This window comes from Beta vulgaris, chromosome 8 (genome assembly GCF_026745355.1).
Source record: "Beta vulgaris subsp. vulgaris cultivar EL10 chromosome 8, EL10.2, whole genome shotgun sequence".
Lineage (NCBI taxonomy): Eukaryota > Viridiplantae > Streptophyta > Magnoliopsida > Caryophyllales > Amaranthaceae > Beta > Beta vulgaris.
Genome location: NC_079209.1, coordinates 16,954,168 through 16,977,317, shown reverse-complemented (window position 1 = coordinate 16,977,317; position 23,150 = coordinate 16,954,168). Strand labels below are relative to the sequence as shown.

Below are 23,150 nucleotides of genomic sequence, written 5' to 3'. Positions count from 1 at the left end.
CATGAAAATTTAATTAGACGTAACAACTAAATCAACCCAAGTAATTGAGAATAAAAATCTGAAATTAAGCATAATAATAACAAGATTTAATAACATAAACTAAGAGAAGAGAGAAAGAAACTCCAATTTAGATAAACTTTTGACTTCCGTCAATGGCCACCGCAACGTGCTGGCGTCATGCGCTGCGCCGCCATTGTTGCTCGTCGCCTCGCTGCTGTCTTTCGTCCTGGTTTTCGTCTCGTCTCCTGTGTTCTCCCTCCCCTCTTTTCAATGCTGTGTGATGGGTTTTTTTAAAAACCAAATCCCCCTCCTTTTGTCTTTTCCTGGTTTGTAGTGCCGCCCTCATTCACTTAGTCTTAGGTTTTGCTTTTTCTTTTTTTTTTTTCTTTTTTTTTCTTTTGCTGCGTGCTCAATCCTCTCTAGTCCCCTACTTTGTTCAATTGATACTGTGTTGTTGTTTTTCCAGCCCAGCACCCTTTTCTTTTTCCTTTTGCAAATTTGACCTATAAACAATTCAATAGAGTAATGGGCTTTAAACTGAATTATTTGCATAATAACCACATACTACTATTATATGTATTAGATAAAATAAATTAGCATGTATGAGTAGTACTTGGATCAAGTAAGTAATTTATTTGGCGTATTTTTCATATTTTAAATCAACTTTGTAACTCAAGTAATCAACTGTTATAACATTAAAATATGAGAAGAAAACATATTATAAGTCTCTAAACTTATACTAAAAAGTAATATAATGGGCTAAAATTATATATAAAAACAGGGACTTATCAAGAGAAAACCTAGGAGAGAGAAAGTGAGAGATGAAGAAATGAGAGTGAAATGAAAACTAGAATGAAGAAATCAGAATGATATGAGGGCGGGGATTTAAAACTTTTGACAAAAATTTTTAAAACATTGAAGGGTGGGGGCTTTAAACATTTTTGATGAAAATTTTAAAACTTTAAAAAATTAAATAAGATCTCATTAAATCCTTTAAAAATGATAAGGGCCTGTTTACTTCAGTTTAATTTAGTTCAGTTTAATTTATTTCAGTTTAGTTTCTCAGTTCTCAATTTTCTTCTCTCATAAACAATTTTTTTCCGCTCAATTCAGTTCAGTTCAATTCAATTCAGTTCATTTCATATATTTTAATCTGAAACCAATCTGATTCAACTTGATATAATCCGAATAGTACCTACACCCGACAACTGATATAATCCGAATCCGCCGCAATCCGATATTGAAAGATCTGAAATCCGAGTTGCCCGAAAAAAAGCTATTCGAAATCCAAATAATATCAACCCGTAATAATCGTCTATACAATAAGATCCGTCAATGTAAATGGGTGAATTTCACATTTTTTTAAAAAATAAGTGTTGGAGTGCTTAAGTAAGTTGAAACAAACGCACCAAATAATATTATAGACAACCTAAAAAATAGAAACAAGATGGGTAACCAAAAAGGATTACGTGCCAAAAAACTTAAAAAATCAACAAATTTAATATTCAAAAATTTAATATCAGTAACAAACACACTAGAGTATTGCTCATTTGCAACAAAAAAAACATAATAGACTAAAATAAAAATAAAACATAGGAAAAAACAAGGTTAAAAGAAAAATAAATAAATTTAAAATACATGTAATAAACACAAAATATACAAAGATAAAGAAGAAATAAATATCATACATACAATACAATAATAAGAACAAGATTGTTTAAATTTGCAACAAACTCAATGTAATAAAATTATCACTAAAATTGAATTAATAAAATATTATCACTAAAATTAGGCACCTGTAACTTTTGTAATATATACTAATAAATCGTGTTAATCAATACGGAAATTCTCTTGGTCTAGTGGTGGGTGCTTCATCATTTCATCCATATGGTTTGGGGTTCGATTCTGCTAGGAGTTGTTTTCTGGAGAATCAATAGTTAAATTATCTTTGGCTCTTAATTAATCATTATGTATTATATATATATATATATATATATATATATATATATATATATATATATATATATATATATATATATATATATATATATAGAGAGAGAGAGAGAGAGAAAGAGAGAGAGAGAGAGAGAGAGAGACATATATATATTGGTTTTCTAAACATTATAACGTTATATCCATTATGTTTACTGTCCATGCTTTATTTATAAAAATCAAAAAATGGCTTTAGAGACAACTAAAGTCATGTGACGCTAAATACATGGCTTGAGAGACAACTAACTACAGTTGATGCTAAAAAAAATGACTTTAGAGACAACTAAATTCATGTGATGCTAAAAATATGGATTTCGAGACAACCAATATTCATGTGATGCTAAGAACATGGTTTTAGAGGCAACCAACATTCATCTGATGCTGAAATGTATCTTTAGAGGCACCAGAATATACTTGACACTAAAAACCATATAATTTACAGGCAACCATGTTTATGTGATGGTAAAAGGGGGTTTTAGAGGCAAGTCGGCCAAATGATGTGCCTCTATAGCCAATTTTTTTTGTAGTGTAATAATCAGATAATCACAAATGAACTTCTTTAATTTATCTTAGAATTTAATAAGGGATCACAACTTACAATCCAAAATTACTTCCTTTAATCCAATCCATTTTATTTGTTGAACCTAGCCAACAATCCAACTTACCTTTATATAGGCATAACTCCAACTTACCAAATAAGGCCCACCGTCCTCATAAGATAATAAAAATAATACTTGCCAAGAATACATGGATAACATGATTCAATCTCTAAAACGTATATCAATTCCACATGCGAATTAATAAATAAACTTTTTTTTCAAGCTTGTATCAAATATTCCATACAAACATACAATCTAGTATTCATAATAAATCTCAAATCACATGCTTGCACACAGGCATAAAATATGTAACAACCAAATACCGGAAATCATATATATATGAACATAATAAGTTCCTATACATGATACTAAAAATATCTTAAACATGATATTAATCACATAGCACGCAATTATATACGGACCTCGTGTAAACTAGCCTGTAGGCCACTTTTAACTTTCTAAAAGTTCCCTACGAAATATTCTCCACCTAGAAAACGACATAACCGAAATTAATAATCTTAAATAAAAATTATAGCAGCTCTAAATCATTTAAAATCCCCTCTAAATACGTTTAAAAGTTGATTTTAATATCAAAACTTCAATTATTTTTAATTCCTAGCATAGTACTACCATACTAGTAATTAAAAACTCTTAAAACTCCATAAATAAAACCTTTCTGAAATTACAGCAACTTTAAAAATTAATAAACCTCCTTTAAACATATATAAACATATTTGAAATCATATTCTAAATCGATTTCATAGTATCTAATAAACTACTATGGTTTTTCTAGCAATTAAAACCCTAAAAATTTATGTTTTCATAATTAAAACTATAATCTAATCATAATAACAAATCTGAATTTTATTCTTATAATATAAACTATATATAAATCAAGATTATATATTAAAACTAATAATCATGATTAAAAACAAAAGAAAACATAAAAAATATAGTCTTTTATGGAATCTTGAGGAAGAAGAAAAGAAAACAACCAACAAAGAGGAGAAGGAAGGAAAGCCCCGAGAAGGACAGTCCACGGCAGCATCACCGGTGGTGGTTGCTTGGTGGTTTCAAACTCTTTGTGACGTTCTTGTTGAAGAAGAAACGTTACTTAAACAAGAAGAAAAGTGTTTGAAAGGAACAGGAAGGGAACGAACGAAGAGGAGAGATAAAAACCGAGAAGGAGAAAAAAAAGTGAATGGCGTGTGAAGGAGAGAGAAAAATAATTTCTGTGGGGTAAAATAATTGGGTATTAGGATATTTATAAAAAGGCTTCCTTTTTGGGCTTAGGAAAAAGAGATAAGGTTTAATGAAATTTGACGATGAACAAGATAAATAATTTGGGACTTTAATCATCAACATGACTTTTTTTCCTTTTATCCTTTTAGGATTTTTAGGTTCCTCAATTCCATTAGACTTCTTTTTCAATATAAATTAATATTTAAAACTTTTATCAAAACATGCTTAGTAAAAATATTTTCAACTTTATTAAGTCATGAAAATAATTTCATTTGACTTTTAAAATAGTCAACCTTTTTAAATGGTCAAATCATTTCAAAACTAGTTTGTGTTTAAATATAAATATATAAATACTTAAATATATTTATAATATCCTTTAAAATTATGGGGGATTACACGTAGGAAATAGAAATATCCTCATTCAAAAAAAAAACAAAAAAGAGAAGAAACAACTCTGCTAAAAGCCATAGCCTGAGTCTACACCATAACATATCATTTCAAGCCCACTTAAGTCAGCTATATCTGCAACATTTCTCTGCAATGCACCATCAACTGATCTGTGTCATTGATATGGGATTCATATTCTAGGACATATAAGTATGAAAAAGTTCCAATTATATCAAAAACCACACTGGGCCCAGAAAAATATTACATATTAGAGCTTAAAAACCTCTATCACGGGTGGAGTAAAATGTACATCACTATCTGAAACAATAGAGATGTTGTGACTTCCTTGATCAGTGGCCAAAAGTCCGATAAACAATGTGCCAATAATGAAGGGGTACACATGATATTTGATCCTTAAACTCGAAGTTATGTAAACAGAAGCAAAATTCAAGCCTATATGTTTCAATCCTTGGTAGCATGTATAAGAAAATAAGCCCTAATCGTAATTACAATAAAAGCATTCATATTTAAGCTCAATTAACACGAAATTATGACTATTAATAAGAGTTCTAACATGATACTAAACTTGACATGAAATTGGAAAAACCCCATCAAAACATAAACCCATCTAACAACACAAATCAGGGAAATAAACAATTGGCATAATCAATCCATAAAGTCAAGTTAAGCAAGGACTCTTCATACCTAATTCACGAATTTCTTATCAGATTATGCAAAGAAATTCATAAAATAAAAGAATTTCATAAATTTACCTCTTCTACTCTACCTTAATCGTCCAATATTGAAGATAGAAGGAGGAAGCATAACACCTTGTGACGGGCTGCACTGAGCGACGACACCACTACAAAAGGGAACGCGTTTGAAGCGGAAGGGATACCGAGAAACAAGAGGAGAGAGGTAGGTGGCTAGACGTCCCGGCAAGTAGGAGGAAGAGAGCAAGATGCGGGGTAGATGGATAAATGAGGGTTTGGGTTTTGGGAGAACTTAACTGCTGAAGGTACGAGATAGAGTTGAGAAATAACTCATTTAAGGGTCTTGGTCTTTTTTTCTTTATATTATAACAAGTTGGTGACTTGGTGTTACATTAATCGTCAAATGCAATAATATGTCACCTAATGCAACGATTCCTTTAACTGTTGCAAAAGGTGTTGCACTATCTTTAACTTTACAAAAGGTGTTGCACTATCTTTAACTGTTGCAATAAGTGTTGTATTAGCCTTAACCGTTGCACAAGAGTGTTGCATTAGCCTTAACCGTTGCACCAGAGTGTTGCATTTGCTTCGAAATGTAGTAGTATATCATTCACGCGCTTTGGTAGTTTTACACTTTAATATTTTTCACTCTACATGGGAAAAAAAATTAGACCCCGATAAAAAAAAGTTTCAAGATCCGCCACTGATCAAAGAGGTTATGTTTGCTTGATATGAGTGTATGAAGTGAAACTTATTAGAAAGTTTTACCTCCCACAAATTGGGAGTTGTTTATTTAGCCTCCTCAAACGAGTAAAACTTCCCATGAGAATTCGAACTTCTAGTGCTCAAGTAAATCTTATGCTCTGATACCATATAGGAGAATAATATATGAGAACAAATGATGTTATACAAGGGTAATTACATGAGTATATGTATACAAAGGTATAATAGAAGAGGTCAACGTAATATCCTAGCAAGATCAAAGAAGGATATCTAGCCTATTTAAGTTAGGAGAATATTACAATTAAATATCACATATGGAATGATAATGGTAGTTGACTAATTCCTTCATTGTAACTGCGATCTTGATTATATTGTAATCATAATTTAGGCTTCAATTGATAATGAGAATTATCTCTAACATTAGCTCGACTAATACACAAATGGCAAATTGTTGCTCCATATTTGGATGATGGTTTGCATATCTCAATTTATATTACTTCTAGCACAAGTAAAATAATATAAGTGTTTCATTCAAAGGGTTTTATATAGGGCCAAAATTCAAGCAAACGAAATAGTGAACCAATATTATCTAGAGTTGAAGATTCAAAAACACGAGTATCCCAAAATGAGTTGGATCAAGTTTACATTTATTTCTTGGGACATCATAAAGAAAGTACAATTCATGATATAGATTCACGATCTTGGTCAGATAAGTCCTACACATACACCAAATCTGACTATGTTAGAGAACCAATCTCAATTAAAGGATTAGTGGGTGCACTAGAAATGGTGGTCTTAGAGTCAAAAGGGCTTGTGCTCTTGGAATCTTATAGAGGAATTATGGATCAAATTAGCAATGACACCATTGCATTTCCTCGAAGAAAAAGAAACCTACAAAACTTTTGTATGTTGCATATTGGGGAGTGAAAGATGATGAAAATCAATCTTTAAGTTGGATTAGGAGCTATATAAGTACATGAAACGTTTTGTAGCATCTAACCCTTGGGTAGCTGATGTTAATTACATAGACCATGATATCGGAGCAGTATATTTTATTTATGGTAATGGTAGTGTTGAAAAGGCAACAACTCGGAGGGAGGTGGAAAAGATATACCCTAAAATAAAGCTTTACCTTTTGCAAAACACCGGTCAAAAAGGAAATTAATAGTGTTCACTATAACTTTTATTGAACCTCGTTTTTAAACTCAATTATTAATCAAAACATTTGAAAATACTCCATATGAAGATAAACATTTAATAATAATCTATGGTTTTTCCTTCTCTTTTTTCAAGGTTTTATCTAGGGCCAAAATTTAAGCAAACGAAATAGTGAACCAATATTATCTAGAGTTGAAGATTCAAAAATACGAGTATCCCAAAATGAGTTGGATCAAGTTTAAATTTATTTCTTGGGACATCATAAAGAAAGTACAATTCATGATATAGATTCACGATCTTGGTTAGATAAGTCCTACACATACACCAAATCTGACTATGTTAGAGAACCAATCTCAATTAAGGGATCAGTGGGTGCACTAGAAATGGTGGTCTTAGAGTCAAAGGGGCTTGTGCTCTTGGAATCTTATAGAGGAATTATGGATCAAATTAGCAATGACACCATTGCATTTCCTCGAATAAAAAGAAACCTACAAAACTTTTGTATGCTGCATATTGGGGAGTGAAAGATGATGAAAATCAATCTTTGAGTTGGATTAGGAGTTATATAAGTACATGAAACGTTTTGGAGCATCTAACCCTTGGGTAGCTGATGTTAATTACATAGACCGTGATATTGGAGCAGTATATTTTATTAATGGTAGTGGTAGTGTTGAAAAGGAAACAACTCGGAGGGAGGTGGAAAAGATATACCCTAAAACAAAGCTTTACCTTTTGCAAAACACCGATCCAAAAGGAAATTAATAGTGTTCACTATAACTTTTATTGAACCTCGTTTTTAAACTCAATTATTAATCAAAACATTTGAAAATACTCCATATGAAGATAAACATTTAATAATAATCTATGGTTTTTCCATCTCTCTTTTCAAGGTTTTAGTTTGTCATTTTTAGGATTTTTTTTTTCTATTTAGATGATGTGAATACAATGATGATTTGTTGATCGTTGGTATATATGAGGATCTATACTTTGTTTGAATAGTAATTTAGAAGGGAAAGGAGAGGATATACCCAATAACTTGTACTCCCTCCGATCTTTACTAGTTTACCCGTTTTTTTTGCACAAATTATTAGGAGAAATAATATTGTGGGACTTAGAAAGAAAGAGAAACTATTATTTTATGTAAAGTTGAATGTATGTGTGATGGAAAGTTAATGGTCCCATTATAAAAATAGAAACAAGAAAAGGAAAAACGAATGAGGGAGATCCCAAAATGGAATACGGGTAAACTAATAAAGACCTGAGGTATTACATAACTTCCAATGTTCCACCCTATAAACCATACATTATTTCATGTAGATAATTTTATAAACATTGCACATAAGTTTTGATACTCTGACCTAGTTACTTTACCTCCCAATCTAGATTTTGTGGTTTTAACTTTTGAGTGACCCATTGTAAAAAATAAAAAAAGAACTTTTGTTTTGTGAGTGACATCATGATGACAATGAATGGTGCAATGCATCTCAGTCCAAAAATTCCATTAGAGATGCAATCTACTGATTTGGGCATGTTATTGTAAGATTAGAGGCATGCTAAGTTTGTCCAAGTAGTTCAAACAGTTAAATAAAAAAAACCAAATAGGTGGAGAGAGTGATTGCCACTCTCTACTCAAAGTAAACGAGCATCTTTTTCCTTATAACGCGTCTTGTATGTGGCCGGCCACACACGAAATTACAGGTGTGGCCGCGCGCGCGATAGCCCGTCAGCTCATTTCAAATGGTCATATCTCACTCAGATATTATCGAAATCGAGCTTTTGACCAGGTGTTGGAAAGCTATCGAGCCAAATTTTCATCTCCAAGTTGAATCTTTCAAAAATATTAAGTGTTCCGTGAGATATGACTTTTTAAAGTTGACCATTATGCACAAACACTTATAAACAAATGGAGTTACTCTTATGAAAGGGTGTCACTCCTATAAAGAAATGTGATTACTCTTATAAGCAAATGAAGTTACTTTTGTAAACCTTTGTGGTTACTCATATGATTAAATGAGGTTACTCGTATGATTAGTTGAAGTTACTTGTATAAATAAATGAGGTTATTAATATGAATTAATTGGGTTACTCATAAGATTAAATGAGGTTACTCATAGATTAAATGACATTATTAGTATGAATTAATTGGGTTACTCGTATGATAAAAATGGGATTACTCATATAATAAAACGAGGTTACTTTTATGAATAATTAGGGTTACTTGATCAAATAGGATCATCATATGATTAAATAAGGTTAATATTGTGAACTAACGAGGTTACTCGTATGAAAAAACAAGGTTACTTTTGTGAACAAATAAGGTTACTCATTTGAATAAATGAGGTTACTAATCAGTTTGCTTTTATGAATGAATGAAGTTACTCGTTTGAATAAATGAAGTTATTTTGTGAACCTTTGGAGTTACTCATAAGATTAAATGAGGTTACTTATTATTGCTAAGAAAACACATATGGCTTTCTTAAAACCTGCGATATAGATTCCAAGGGAGAAACGAGTGAGAGTTCCACGGAGTTCGCCATTGTTGAAGCTTCAAAAACAGTAGGAGGTGCATCGTCGACGGAGTTCTACAGCGTCGTCATTGTTGAAGATTCGAAAGTGATTTTAGGAGAGAAGTTGGAGTAGCTGAATAAGGAGAAGAGAGTGGAATTGTAGAAGAGGAGAGTGAAAAAGGAGTAGCCATGACGTGAACTTTGTGTGAGCGGCGGGTTTGTATTAGCGGTGATTCTAGTAACAGTGAAAGGCGCGTGTTACTATTTGCTGGGTCTAGGGTTATTTCAAATTGGACTGGGCCGGCAACACGCGAAATTTTCGATTGGCCGATCGTATATAAGAATTTGTGTTTTCCTTATATTTTACGTGACGTAGCAATTTTTTTTTCCTACTTGGGTGATTTATCAAGTTAAACATTCACTTGAATGCCCTTATAAACAATTGATATCACTTGAGTGGCCTGGCCAGTTTAAAATTCACTTTAGTAGTCTAACAAGATTTTTAGTTTGTACCTAGTTATGCTCTACTTTGATCGACACCTTTTAAATTAAGGAACTACAAATAATATCTTTTTTTTCCAACACTTGTCCTATTTTTTTCATGACATTATTTGAAGGGCCCTCACTTGTCGTCTTTTTATTTTTTTTTTTGACAGGAGCCCTCACTTGTCTTACATTTATTCACTAAAATTTTCTAAAAAGTGATAATCCATTACAATTACTGAACAGTACACTATACGTCATACTCAACCACCAAAAATACTTCTTTATGCATAGTGTTGCTTACTTACTTCACTACCATCAGTGTCTTCAATCTTTATTCAAGCTACTAAATTTCAATGGCAAAATTTCACAAAAATCCAATCTTTTTCCTTCACATTCTCATCTTTTTCCATCAATTCGATGTTCTTATTTCCCAACCCACACATTCTCCTATTCTTAATTGCCTCAACAATCAGAAAATCACCAACTTCACTTTACACCCAACTTCTAATCACCATTCTTCTCTTCACTACAATCACCTTCTCAAATTCTCTCTCCAAAATTTGAGATTTGCTAGTGAGTCAACCCCCAAACCAACGGCTATAATTATACCTGACACTAAAGTGCAGCTTATCAACTCTGTGCTCTGCTGCAGAAGATCCGCCCTCGATATCAGGATCAGGTGCGGCGGACACAGTTATGCTGGTATGTCCTCCATTCCACGTGGCAATAACCCATTTGTTATAATTGATATGATGAATCTCAACCGTGTGATTGTTGATCTTGAATCTGAGACAGCTTGGGTGGAAGGTGGTGCCACACTGGGGGAATTATACTCTGCTATTGCAGACCACAGTAGTTATTATGGATTTCCTGGTGGAGTGACCCCCACAGTTGGTGTGAGTGGTCATTTTTCTGGTGGTGGGATTGGGGTTATGGGCCGGAAGTATGGGCTTTCAGCTGATAACATATTGGATGCTGACCTAGTTGATCCTGATGGATATGTTTTGGGCCGGGCTGAGATGGGTGAGGAGGTGTTTTGGGCCTTACGAGGCGGCGGTGGCGGAAATTGGGGGGTTGTTTATAGGTGGAAAGTCCAACTAGTTCATGTCCCTAAGAAAGTCACTTGTTTCTTTGTTACTAAACAAGCCCCAATTAATGAGTTGGCTAAACTAGTATACAAATGGCAATTTGTTGCCCCATATATGGATGATAGTTTTCATATCTCAATTTATCTTACTGCTAGCACGAGTAAAGATGTGTATCTTACATTCTTAGGTTTTTATCTAGGTTCGAAACTTGAGGCAATCAAAATAATTGATCGACAGTTTTCTGAGCTAAAAATTCGCCAAGAAGAGTACCTCGAAATGAGTTGGGTTGAGTCTGTTTTATTCCTCTCCGGTCTTCCTAAAGGAAGTACCACACGTGATTTCAAATCGCGATATTGGTCAAGTAAATCCTACATAAAGACCAAGTCCGACTATGTTAGGGAGCCCGTCTCGATCGAGGGCCTAACGGGTGCTCTCGAAATGGTGGCTCTAGAGCCTAGAGGGCTTTTCCTCTTGGACCCTTATGGAGGAATTATGGATCAGATAAGCAGTGACTCGATTGCATTTCCTCATCGAAAGGGGAACATATATAACATCTTGTATGCCTTACTTTGGGGAGAGGGCGATGACGAAGATAGGTGTTTGAGTTGGATCAATAGGTTTTATGATTATATGACACCTTTTGTAGCATCTAACCCTAGAGCAGCTTATGTAAATTATATAGACCTTGATCTTGGAATAACGGATTTTGCCAATAGTAATGACAATATTGTGGAGAAGGCAAGAGCTTGGGGGGAGAAATATTTCTTGGGCAACTATGATAGATTAGTGAAAGCAAAGACCATTATTGATCCACAGAATGTATTCCATCATCAACAAGGGATCCCCCCTTCAAATGTAAAAACTCATGATGAGCTATAACTACAATATATTATGGCATGATATAAGAATCCAATGTTGTGGAGATCATACACGAACACGGTGTTGTTTTATTCATTGTCTTCCTTGTTGATTAGCAGAATTATTAAAGCATAACTAAGATCACGTCTAATCTATATATCTATTAAAAAAACTAATATGAACCCGGTGCATACTAATTAGTGTGCACCCGATGCATATCACGTGAGTTTAGGATAGTGTATGTTAAAATGATATAGTATATGTTAAAATGATATAGTGTACCTATATATCTATTTTTGATATAGTATATCTATTTTTGATATAGTGTATGTTTCTGTAATGCGTTTCAGTAATTATTTTCCTATAGGATATAGTAGTGTACCTAGTTATGATATAGTGTTCCTATAGTATATAGTGTACCTAGTTATGATATAGTGTACCTTTGTATGATATAGTGTATGTAGTTATGATATAGTGCATCTATTTTTGATATAGTGTACCTATGTATCACATAGTGTATCTATTTTTGATATAGTGTATAAGTGAGTACTTCTTAACCGGTCACGTGTCTGGGTCTGGTCCACACTATTTTTAGTGCGAACCGGGTCCATGCAAGACGATTTATATATCTATATATATATAAACCTAGAAAAAGTTGCCTACTTGTCAAGCTTATATTAATTCTGCCAAATGTAGTGTTCATAATATTCCTCGCAAGTTATATGACACGCGTAGCATTAAACTCCATGATGCTTAATTTTCGGGAATCAATGACAGATTGATTCTATGAATCAATCATAATCACATTAATTTGGTAAGTTACAAACTTTTGCTTAAATTATGTCTGCTATTCAAATGAAGTAAATTATATGTATTCAATGTTTTCCAAATCCTCTCAAACTCCAAAACTTATTTCCTACAACTCCGCCATCATTTCATTCATTTGTTAGTATAATCTCTCTCTGTTTTAAAATAAACTTGAGCCCTTTAATTTCTTCTTCTATACCCTTTATTATTTGTCAACAACGACAATAAATTCATTAAACTTTGATTCAAGATCCCTTGTTTTTTCTACAACAATGGCGGAAGACAGAGAACTTACTTTACAGCAAGAGGCATTGATCCTCCGTTCTAAACATAAAAGAATTTTGGATAGCATAAGAGGCAGAAAAAAAAAACCCACCCCTAAACCACTATTCAAAGAGACCCACCTTCAAAGCATTTTCTGACCCAAAACAACATGAGAAAAACAACCACAACCAACCACCTGAAAAACGCCCGAGTACAAGCACCCCATACATACATCCTCACCTCCTTCAAAAACCACCGAAAATATCCATCAGCACCACCACACCACCCTCGACTTAGAAAAAAGAGAGAAAAATTAAGAGAAAGAATGAATAAATACCTTTCTTATTTGTTAATTATAGTTATAGATGGTCAAATTGGACCATGAAAACTCTAAATCATAAGTTTTATAGTCGAATGTGACCATCAAAACCTCATAGTTGAGATGATGGAGAACAAAAAGCAGGGGGAAGAAGGCGACATATATGTGTTGAGGCCGCGGAGAAGAATGAAAAACTGTTAAGACATATTGGGTTTGTTGCCAAGGGTGGTGGTGGTGGTGGGTGAAGATGTTCAGATGGAGGTAGAGGGCTGGGGGTACTTGGTGAGGAGTTGAGGACCGAAAGTAAAACGATGGAGGGAGGGGGTGTTTTGGTGAATAGAGGGGGTTTAGTTACATGAGAATGAACATCAAGTAAGGTATGATTATTAGGTTTGTAATTTTATAAGTTAAAACGAAGTATTTAACTATTTACAAATAACAATGAGTTGGTCACTTGGTCGGTTGGTGTTGCATATTTCATTCTATTGTGATATTTGAGAAAAGTCTAACAAAGAGAGAATATGGGGAAAAGATAAAAAGAAGAAGGTCTAATATACCAATTCAGTTTGATTGACACCATTACTACCCTATAAAAGATAATTTTGATAAGTGCCTTGCTCAAATTGATATTTTTCCGTCTATTTTTCTTATTATACGTCTTTAGAACAAAAATAAATGGCCACAAAAACTTATCAATTTGTTGAGATATATTACCAAATAAGTTGCCTGATGACAATATTTTTTACAAGGGCTACAACTATACTACAAAAACGATAAAATTAAGGATTACATTTATAAAAAGCTGCTAAGTCATGCGCTCCTTGAACTCAATTGTAATGAACTTTAGAAATCCTGCAAACATGAAAAAGAACTTCCCAAAGCAAGGATGTGTTGAACTGTCCATTTAAGAGAAACATTTGTCTTTACCTTTCGATTGAATTAACTTGATAATAGTAGTAGAATCTGTCAAGACTTTTTTGAGGGGATCTGTCAAGATATGAATAGAAGAAAAATATTGAAACTAAGAAATCTACATTGTATTAGGCAAATACATATAGACAATTTGACCAAACCAAATTTGTATGATGACCTAAAATGAAATTATGATATCTGCACTATTTTTAAGGAAAGTTTAGAAAATATTTTTTTCAAGTATTGAAACAATAAAGTGTCACCATTTCAAGCAAACATTATTTTAAGAGTATGAGTAATCTATATATTTATCTAAAATAAAAAAAAATTTAGCCATGTGAAAAGAACAAAGAATTTTTTTGAAAATATCTATTAACTTGAGCAAAGAAAAATGAAAATATTTCCAAAATTATATGACATCTTTAATTATTAGTTATTACCATAATATATGATGTACGATATAACAAGGATATAAACTCCAGGATCGTTGACATTGTACAATCTAACAAGGATATAACATGAGCATAAGTCATAGTTCAGTGCATGGGTTGCAAGCCAATTTTCAATTATTCTAAATACAAGATCATAAAATTTAAATCACCAGCTAATATTTTTATTTTTAGCTGTAATATTCTCAATTATTGAAATTGAAATTTAAAATTGAAAAAGAACTTTGAATTTTTTTGTTTTTGAAAATGATCTCAGTTATCTATCTATTTTTTTTTTCAAAAATTTGTTAAAAACGAAAATCATATATCACCATTTTTTTCATGTTTTTGAATTAAACACTATTAAGATCTTAAATTTTGATTATTCTCAATACAAGAATATTGATTGAACACAAGTAATCATTACAACACCAAACACTTCTCCCAAAAATTATAACTATTCAACATACCAGTTTTAATTACGCTTAACACAAGATTATAAAATTTAAATCACACGTTATTAGTTTTACAATTTAGATAAAATTAATCTAATGTAGTTTTAAAGTCTAAAAGCACGGACTTTATAGTCAGTAACATTGATGGAAACATGTAAAAAATATTTCATTGCCAGTTTAAAAGTATTGAGCAAAATTTTCAGATATCAAGGCCATTTTACAAAATTCATAACTATAAAACATACGTGTCATAGCCACATTTAATACTCTCAATACAAGATCATAAATTTTAGATAACATGTTAATAGTTTTAAAATTTAGATCAATTATCTCATGAGTTCTTCAGTCTAAAAGCGTTGACTTTTCATACCATAATTCAAAAGTATTGAACAATTTTTTTTATATATAAGTAAATAATCATGAATTCAACCATTGATTTCCTGTAGCTGACCACTCATATTTTAGAAAACCTGTATATGGGAATAGCAATTTAAAATTTACTTTTTCAATCTTATATGTATGTTTTTTTTTTATTCTTAACTTTTATATTTTTACAGATTAACGGGTTAAATACTTCCACCATGATTTTAGGAGAGATAATATAAAATCTTAAATTTATTAAAACAAAAACTTCCCATGCAAGTGGCACAAGTCTAAAACCGATTTTAAAATGTATTATTAATACACAATATGAATATAAAAAATTTAAATCACGAGCTAATATTCAAAGTATGATTTTATGAGACCATTCTAAAATCTTAAATTTATAAAACAAAAAACTTTCCGTGCATGTTGATGTGTTTTTTGTTTCATTTACGTATTTATCAATTTAAGTAACACAATTATAAGATTAAACTTTAAAATGTTGTAACAAATGTCGTGATATATAATTCTACATTTTATAATCTTTCAACTTTAAATACTTGGATTCTAATAATTACAAAATAAAAAAAAAATTTGAATAAAAACACTACTTAATAAACAAAATACAACCCGTAGATTATGCACGAAATCATATCATATCATATCTATATATACCTCCCGTGCATTTTTTACACGGGTTAAAAGTTAGTTTTCAAATATAGTGTAACCTCTAAGTTGATTATGAGCCGTCAAGTGAGAGCAAGATGGCTTGCCAAGTTGCCATCTTGTCTACCATACTCTGCTGATCACATATGCTGATTTGATACATTGCAATACAGAACACAGTAAACAAACCTCGAGGGACTAAGTCAATAAAGCTAAAGCTGGTATATCTCAAGTAGTGTAGTGTTTGTGAACGTACCTTGTAACTCAACTCATGGGGTATTTATAGAAGTCGACATTGTCTCAAGCAAGGTATGACACTATTCCTATTAGTTAAATACAATTCTATCCTCTTTTAATACTTATCTCTAGGCCCTGATAAAGTGAGCGCACTGTGAGAACTCAAGAGGATGCCCTGATCGGGCGTGCCTTTCAGATAGCACACAACACGTAAAGCAGCATCCCAATGTTCTTGACAAGGACTTTGCATGAACTAGGAAAGAATGTGAACAACGTATGTAATGTCAGGACGCATCACACCAAGATATACCAGATGCCCAACCAAGTGTTGGTATGCGCAGGGATCACCGCGACGAGGCTCAGAAGCCAATGATTCTACTCAATAGGCCAGGAGAGGAAGCAGGTTTCGAAGAGACAATAGTAATTAAGGAATTAATTAAGGAAGACCAAGGAAGTAATTAAGGACCCCGAGATCCTTCATATGAAAACCAGAGCTTAAATAATCTTTAAAGAGAGTGAGTGCATGGGAATCGTGCCAGATACGATTTTCATCCACATAGACCAGAACATTCAGCTGAACAGAACCCTTAGTGTAGGTGAAGAAAGAATAGCCACAGTAGGATTGATTGAAACCATGCCCTTAACAGCCGAGACAAGTTTAGCTTGCCCGCTTTAGACCATATAGAGATTTTCGTAGACGGCAAACAAGACTGGGCTGATCAGCATGAAAGCCGGGAGGTAATTTCATGTAAACCTCCTCATTAAGGTCCCCACGTAAAAAGGCGTTTTGCACATTCATCTGATGTAATTCCCAATTTTTCGAAGCGACAATGGCAAGAAAGGCACGAACTGTGGTCATCTTAGCCACGGGAGCAAATGTCTCATCATAATATTCCTAATAATCTAAGTTCTTTTAAATTTTTACATTTACTTATCTTTCAAATTAAGTTGTAACAAGTTTCTTACTGACTGTTTTGTCCGACACAAAGTCAATTGGATAAAAAGAAACATCTATTCATTAAATTTGACACTGAAGATATCTAATACAAGGAGAACAACAATTAATAAATTTATTAACATGAACCATGTATGTCACTTTTAATTTTAAGCAATTCCAATATAATATCTTTTTAATTTTGATTATGTTTATGATATTTTTATATGTATAACAATATTTATACTATTAATGCACGAAATAAGTTGTCGAATCGTTGGCCGGTTAGTGCATGTAAACAACGATAGTATCAAATGTATTGATTCGTTTTTTTTTTTTTTGGTAATACAGCAAGAAATTATGTGGAAAAACATAGTATTTCTTACATGTGCCACAATAAGAATTTGCCACCAAAAAAATGGTAAACATACCTATATTACAAGCTAATGTATGTTTATAATAACTTACTAATATGTGCACTAACGTATTTTTGTATTTAATTTACTACAACATGTCATTGAAGCTTATAATTAAGGACAAGAGTGGATCCATAAATGTCACTCTGTGGGACAAGCAAATTGGTTTTCTATTAAATAAAAATATTGAGGTAATTGATTATTTAAAGATCCATGCTCATTTATTCGTTTAATTTAATGTTTCGTAATACTTTTAACTATTTTTTTTAATAAACACGGAGTTAGTACGGAAGAAATTTCTAAAATACTTGAAGCACGTATAGGATATGCTTATATCTTCTTGCTACACTCAACCTTTGGCAATTAAATATTACCATATTTTAAGGTTATTCATATAACCTATGTTGATTGGGCTGAAGAATGTGCTTATCTATTCAGGTGTGTGTACTATTTTATTTTATTGGCTTTTGTATTTAACTTTTTTCACATATTTCATTATATAATTTATAATAGGCATTTAAGAGTGTTTATTGTTGTTTTTTTCACAGGGATCGCTTGAAGAGAAAGGACCAGTTTAATTGTAGTAAGAAATAAGCAAAGTTCATTAAAATAAAAATTTTAATATCTTATCATTTGTGGCGTTATTTCATAATGTTATGTTATCATCTTTATGTATGTTTTCAATAAAATACAAAATAAATTACATCTATATGTATGTTTCAAATAAAGTACGAAATAATGTTGAATACAAAATAAAGTTGTTATTAGAACATTTTATTGACCTTTTTTTTTAACTAAGCTTTCATATATGACAATGAAAAATTATCCTACGATAGGCCTCTTTGTTCCTTCCACGTGGGAGAAATGTGCATTCTAGATTTGGCCTACTACTAAATGTCGATGAGAACTCCACATGTCATGGCATTAAGCCTGGATCGGACATGACAAGACTACTTATGAAGACAAATCTTATCATTTAGTATGAAGCTCCCATGATGCATAAATATTGCTTTGAAGCTCTTGTTAGAAGCTTGAATGATGTTATGCAATCAATAAATCCAACAAATCGTCATATCTTATTTGGTGGTAAAGGTGGTTGTGTTTGCTGGTGACTTAAGTCAAATATTGCCTGTTGTTCCCAAAGGTAGCACGCAAGATATTGTCTTTTCATCAATCAATAGTTCTTATTTATGGGACTTTTGTTGTGTGCTTAGATTAACCAAAAACATGCATCTCAGAATAGGATCCGGTAAGTCAAATCTGGAAGAAATTAGGGAGTTCTCTGAGTGGATTCTGAATATCGGAGACGACAAAGTTGCTGAACCAAATGATGGTGAAGCCAATGTAGAAATTCCTCATGAAGCATTGATATACGGAGGAGATGACCCTATTTCTGCAATAGTCGATAGCACATATCCTGATCTAGAAGATAGCATCTAGGAAGCAAGTTATTTTCAAGAAAGAGCTATTCTTGCTCCAACTAATGAAATTGCTGACATGGTTAATGATCGTGTTTTGTCACGCTTACTTGGTGAAAAAAGAACGTACTTGAGTTCAGATGCAATTTCAATGGAGGAAGGGAATTTCGGAATACACGTACGAGATGTACTCTACTGAATTTTTGAGTACAATCAAGTGCGGTGGTTTGCCAAATCATAATATAACCTTGAAGGTAGGGGCACTGGTGATGCGACTACGAAATATTGATCAGACTTCTGGGCTTTGCAATGATACCAGGTTAGTCGTTAAGCACCTTGACAATCGAATTATTGAGTCAGTTGTTGTATCTGGTACTAATGTTGGTGATAAATTTTTATTCCGCGGATGACACTTACCCCATCAGATGCAACAAAGTTCATCATAAAATTCCGAAGAGCACAATTCCCATTGGTTGTTTATTTTGCAATGACAATTAATGAAAGCCAAGTACAGTCCTTAGCATGCGTTGGCTTATATCTCCCCTGGGGACAATTGTATGTGGCTATTTCAAGAGTTACAAGCAAAGAGGGTTTGAAAATCTTGATTTGTGATAAAGATCATGACAACTTGTCCGTTTACAACCAATGTGGTCTATAAGGAAGTTTTTCAAAATATTTGAATTGTGTATAGAATTGTAATTGACACTGTTTTTTTATGTTTCAATAAAGAGAAAGTGTAACTGTTTGTTATTCCTTTAATAATGTGTTGTGTATTTAATTTGATTTCAAGTTTCATTTTCACTCTCTCATTAAACAAAAATGTTGTTGTCATTAATAATATGTCTCTTTTCCTCTAAAAAGTAATTTATAATATGACATAAAAGTATGGCCTCCCGTGCATTTTTGCACGGGTTAAGAACTAGCTAAAGATATAAACATAGAAGTCAAAATGATGTAACCAACCACCAAAACATACGTAGGAAACTAGGAAGTAAATAAGTAATAAAGACGGGTAGAATTTAGGGATCATTTAGTTCAAGATTTGAAATGGAAAGGGAATGGAAACAAATAAAGGAGGAAAATGGTAATAAAAATGGTTATATTTCTTGGATGTTTGGTTCAAGCCATAAAATGGAAATAGAATGGTAATCATTACCACCAACTAATGGATTTTAGTACTTGGATGGGAGGAGGGAGATAACAAATTGGGGGAGTCCATTACCAATAAGGAATGGTAATAGATTGGTCAGTGGCTGGATCAAACATAAATAAAGAAAATCGTTAATTAATTTCGTTTTTTAAACCCTAAAAATAGTGAACCGAACAAGCTAATAGACATGCTTAGAACCCCTACATTATTATACTTCTCCAAGATACGGTAAGGAAAAAAAAAACCTACCTTTAAGCTTTAGCTTTAGCTACAAACTTCCATTATACGTTCCACAATCATTCACATTCCTTTCTTTCTCCATGCAAAATGAAAATATACCTCAACAACTTTATCTCATAATGTCACTACTTATACACATAATATTCCTCCTTGTTCGTTACCAAAAACAACAATTTCACATCCCTTCACCTCACCTCCAAAGTCCCGGCCAAAAAAAAAAAAAAAAATAAAAAGCTGGAGCAACAGGGAATGAACCACCCGAACCATCTCCCGATCCATCGAGTCGGAAACGGTCCAAAACCTAACTTCCAGCGCCACCATACGTTTCGGTATTACGCTCACCGGGTGAAGGAGAGCCTAACCACCAGGATCTTCAAGTTCATATGCACCATCTTCTTATTCATTCTTTTTTTTCTGGGCCTAATTGCCTTCATTGTATGGCTCAGCCTCCGCCCACATAGGCCCAGATTTCACATTGAGGACTTTTCTATTCCAGGTTTGGCCCAGGCCCAACAAACTGTAGCCCCTGAAAGTGTTGCGGTCAATATGAATGTTACTATCCGCAACCCAAACCATAAGGTAAAGACTATTGAATTTTATTGATCTTTGTGCAATGCGAAATTAGGAGGACTAATTATACTGTTCATCTTTAAATTAGGTGTCACAAGCTAAGAATGATACATAGAAGAAGATAATGGAGAATAGCCGTAAATTTCTAATACTAAATAATACTGTCCTTTCTTTCAAAGATAAAAAAAATACTACGTCCTTTTTAATTTAAACATTTTTAAAGTTATACTATTCAGATAATTGTTTTGACTAGTAATGTTAGACAAATTTATAAAAACAAAAATTAGTATGTACACTATATTTGGATTCATGTATAAATTTAAGATACCTATTTTTTGTAAAAGTATGTAAATGAAAATATAATAATGGTCAAAATTATACTTTGATCATTACAAAAGTCAAAACATTGCAATGAAAAAGATGGGGAACTATTTGTCATTACTCCTGCATAAATATGTCTGAAATGAAAGGCACGAAATAGGAATAAGTAGCGGTGTATCTCTAATTTGATAAATTAAAAAGTTTCAATTTTAATTATAAAAATGAAAAAAAATTAGATTTTAAATAGGGTTAAGTGACCCAACACTATGGCTCCGACAAAGTTTTGACTTCGTCCTTGATTGCTTATACATATAACTAGTGCCATTAGTACGTCAAATTCACTAGTATAGTTTATTAGTCAGACCAAGTAATACAACCCGCTAATAGTGTTATTTGCTAATTAATTGCCAAACATGGCAATTGCCAAATAATTAAGGGTAATTTTTTTCTTTTTGAGTATCATCTTTACGAGTTTATTTATTAAACACTAGCCTTTATATGCACGCGATGCGTGCGTTAATTTCAAAATTTGTTATTCTATTAGATACTCCATTCGTACTTTATTTATGATTAAACTTAAATGTGAAAAATTCAACAGTTAGATGAATTTAGATATATTAATTCGCTAATGTAAAAAAAAAAGGTTGTGAGTGATTGTTAACATTAATTTTTTGTGAATGAATATTGAACAGAAAAAACATAAATAATGAGTTGGTTTAACTGAATAAAAGAATATCAAAGGTAGTGAATGTTCAGACTTTTCATGTGCACGTTATGTATGCCATCTTTTTTTATAAGGTATAAATATTTTGTCCATTTAATTTTTGATTGAAGTATTTGATGCATATACCATTTTAAACTTGTTTTAAATGGCAAGTTGGAATGAGAATTTTTAAATGATTTGTTTTTGTAATTTTTTTCATTCTATTAATTAGATCATTTAGGATATTTTAGTCACTTCAAAAGAGGACACCACACCTCCTCCCTTGGCTTATATAATAGAAATATACTTATCATTTTTTGCAGGTAGTATACCACTACGATTCAATACAATGTGTAATTTTTTACCAAGGTCAAATAGTTGGTGGGACTCCATTGGTGGCTGAGCCGTTTGATCAAGGGTCCAAAAATACAACAATACTTACAACAGGTTTAGGTGGGCCCATCTTGGCAATAAATACTAGCCATTGGATGCAAATGCAGCGTGATTTTGCGGCCGGGAAAGTGCAATTTCGGCTTCAAATTACATCCGTGATTAAATTCGAGATTCAATCATGGGGTAAAACTACTAAAAAACATAAATTGCATGTTAACTGTGCTGCTCCTGTTGGACCTGATGGTTCGGTTTTGCACAATTTAACGGATAAAAGATGCCCTGCTTATTACACTTAATACTTTTATGACGAAAACATGTAATGTCTGACGAACTTATTATTTCTCGCCTTATTGGTGTGGCACTATGGTATAATCATCTCTTTATTTCTGTATTAATATCATTGATCAATTTTCTTTTGAGAATTCTGATTCCAATCTGTAATAACTCTCTTAAACCAAGGTTTACAGTATATGATGGTAAATATAAATTTTTGAAGAAGTGGGTTGTTTATAAATACATTTTTTTAATTGATATTGTATACTCAAAAGTGATTGGTAATTGTATTCTTATTTAATTGTTGGATGCCTGATTTGTGCTTTAGTCCTTATTTTATGTTCAGCTTTAGTTTCTCTATAATCGTTGTTTTTACCACTTCTGAGTAATGTTTATTGAAGATTATTGTTCCAAAATTGGTAGTAGTGTTACTTAGGGCCTGTTCTCCCCAACTTATTTTCAGTTCAGTTCAGTTCAATTCAGTTCAATTCAATTCAGTTCAGTTCAGTTCAGTTCAGTTCAGTTCAG

At 32.5% G+C, this 23,150-nt stretch overlaps 2 protein-coding genes across 3 annotated transcripts; both read left to right on the top strand.

The window, feature by feature from the left end:
* The first annotated feature begins 9,847 nt into the window (after positions 1-9,847).
* Positions 9,848-12,082, top strand: LOC125492506 (berberine bridge enzyme-like D-2). 2 transcript variants are annotated; one of them, XM_048635057.2, is made up of 2 exons: positions 9,848-10,509; positions 10,603-12,082. In XM_048635057.2, the coding sequence occupies exons 1-2, from the start codon at positions 10,161-10,163 to the stop codon at positions 11,772-11,774; spliced, it is 1,521 nt and encodes a 506-aa protein (XP_048491014.1). In that variant the 5' UTR covers positions 9,848-10,160; the 3' UTR covers positions 11,775-12,082. The 2 variants fall into 2 exon arrangements, with proteins under 2 accessions (XP_048491014.1, XP_057247252.1); XM_057391269.1 differs by having other exon boundaries at positions 9,848-11,849.
* Positions 12,083-20,473: 8,391 nt separating this feature from the next.
* Positions 20,474-22,887, top strand: LOC104901119 (NDR1/HIN1-like protein 26). The gene is made up of 2 exons (XM_010688663.4): positions 20,474-20,941; positions 22,280-22,887. Exons 1-2 carry the CDS (start codon positions 20,612-20,614, stop codon positions 22,643-22,645), a joined length of 696 nt encoding a protein of 231 aa, XP_010686965.3. The 5' UTR covers positions 20,474-20,611; the 3' UTR covers positions 22,646-22,887.
* Positions 22,888-23,150: the final 263 nt, after the last annotated feature.

Bases quoted from the DNA above. Each gene is read 5' to 3' on its own strand.
- LOC125492506 (XM_057391269.1), top strand. From the start codon at position 10,161: ATGGCAAAATTTCACAAAAATCCAATCTTTTTCCTTCACATTCTCATC.
- LOC104901119 (XM_010688663.4), top strand. From the start codon at position 20,612: ATGAACCACCCGAACCATCTCCCGATCCATCGAGTCGGAAACGGTCCA. The intron at 20,942-22,279 runs GTAAAGACTATT...CATTTTTTGCAG, and splicing joins TCCGCAACCCAAACCATAAG to GTAGTATACCACTACGATTC.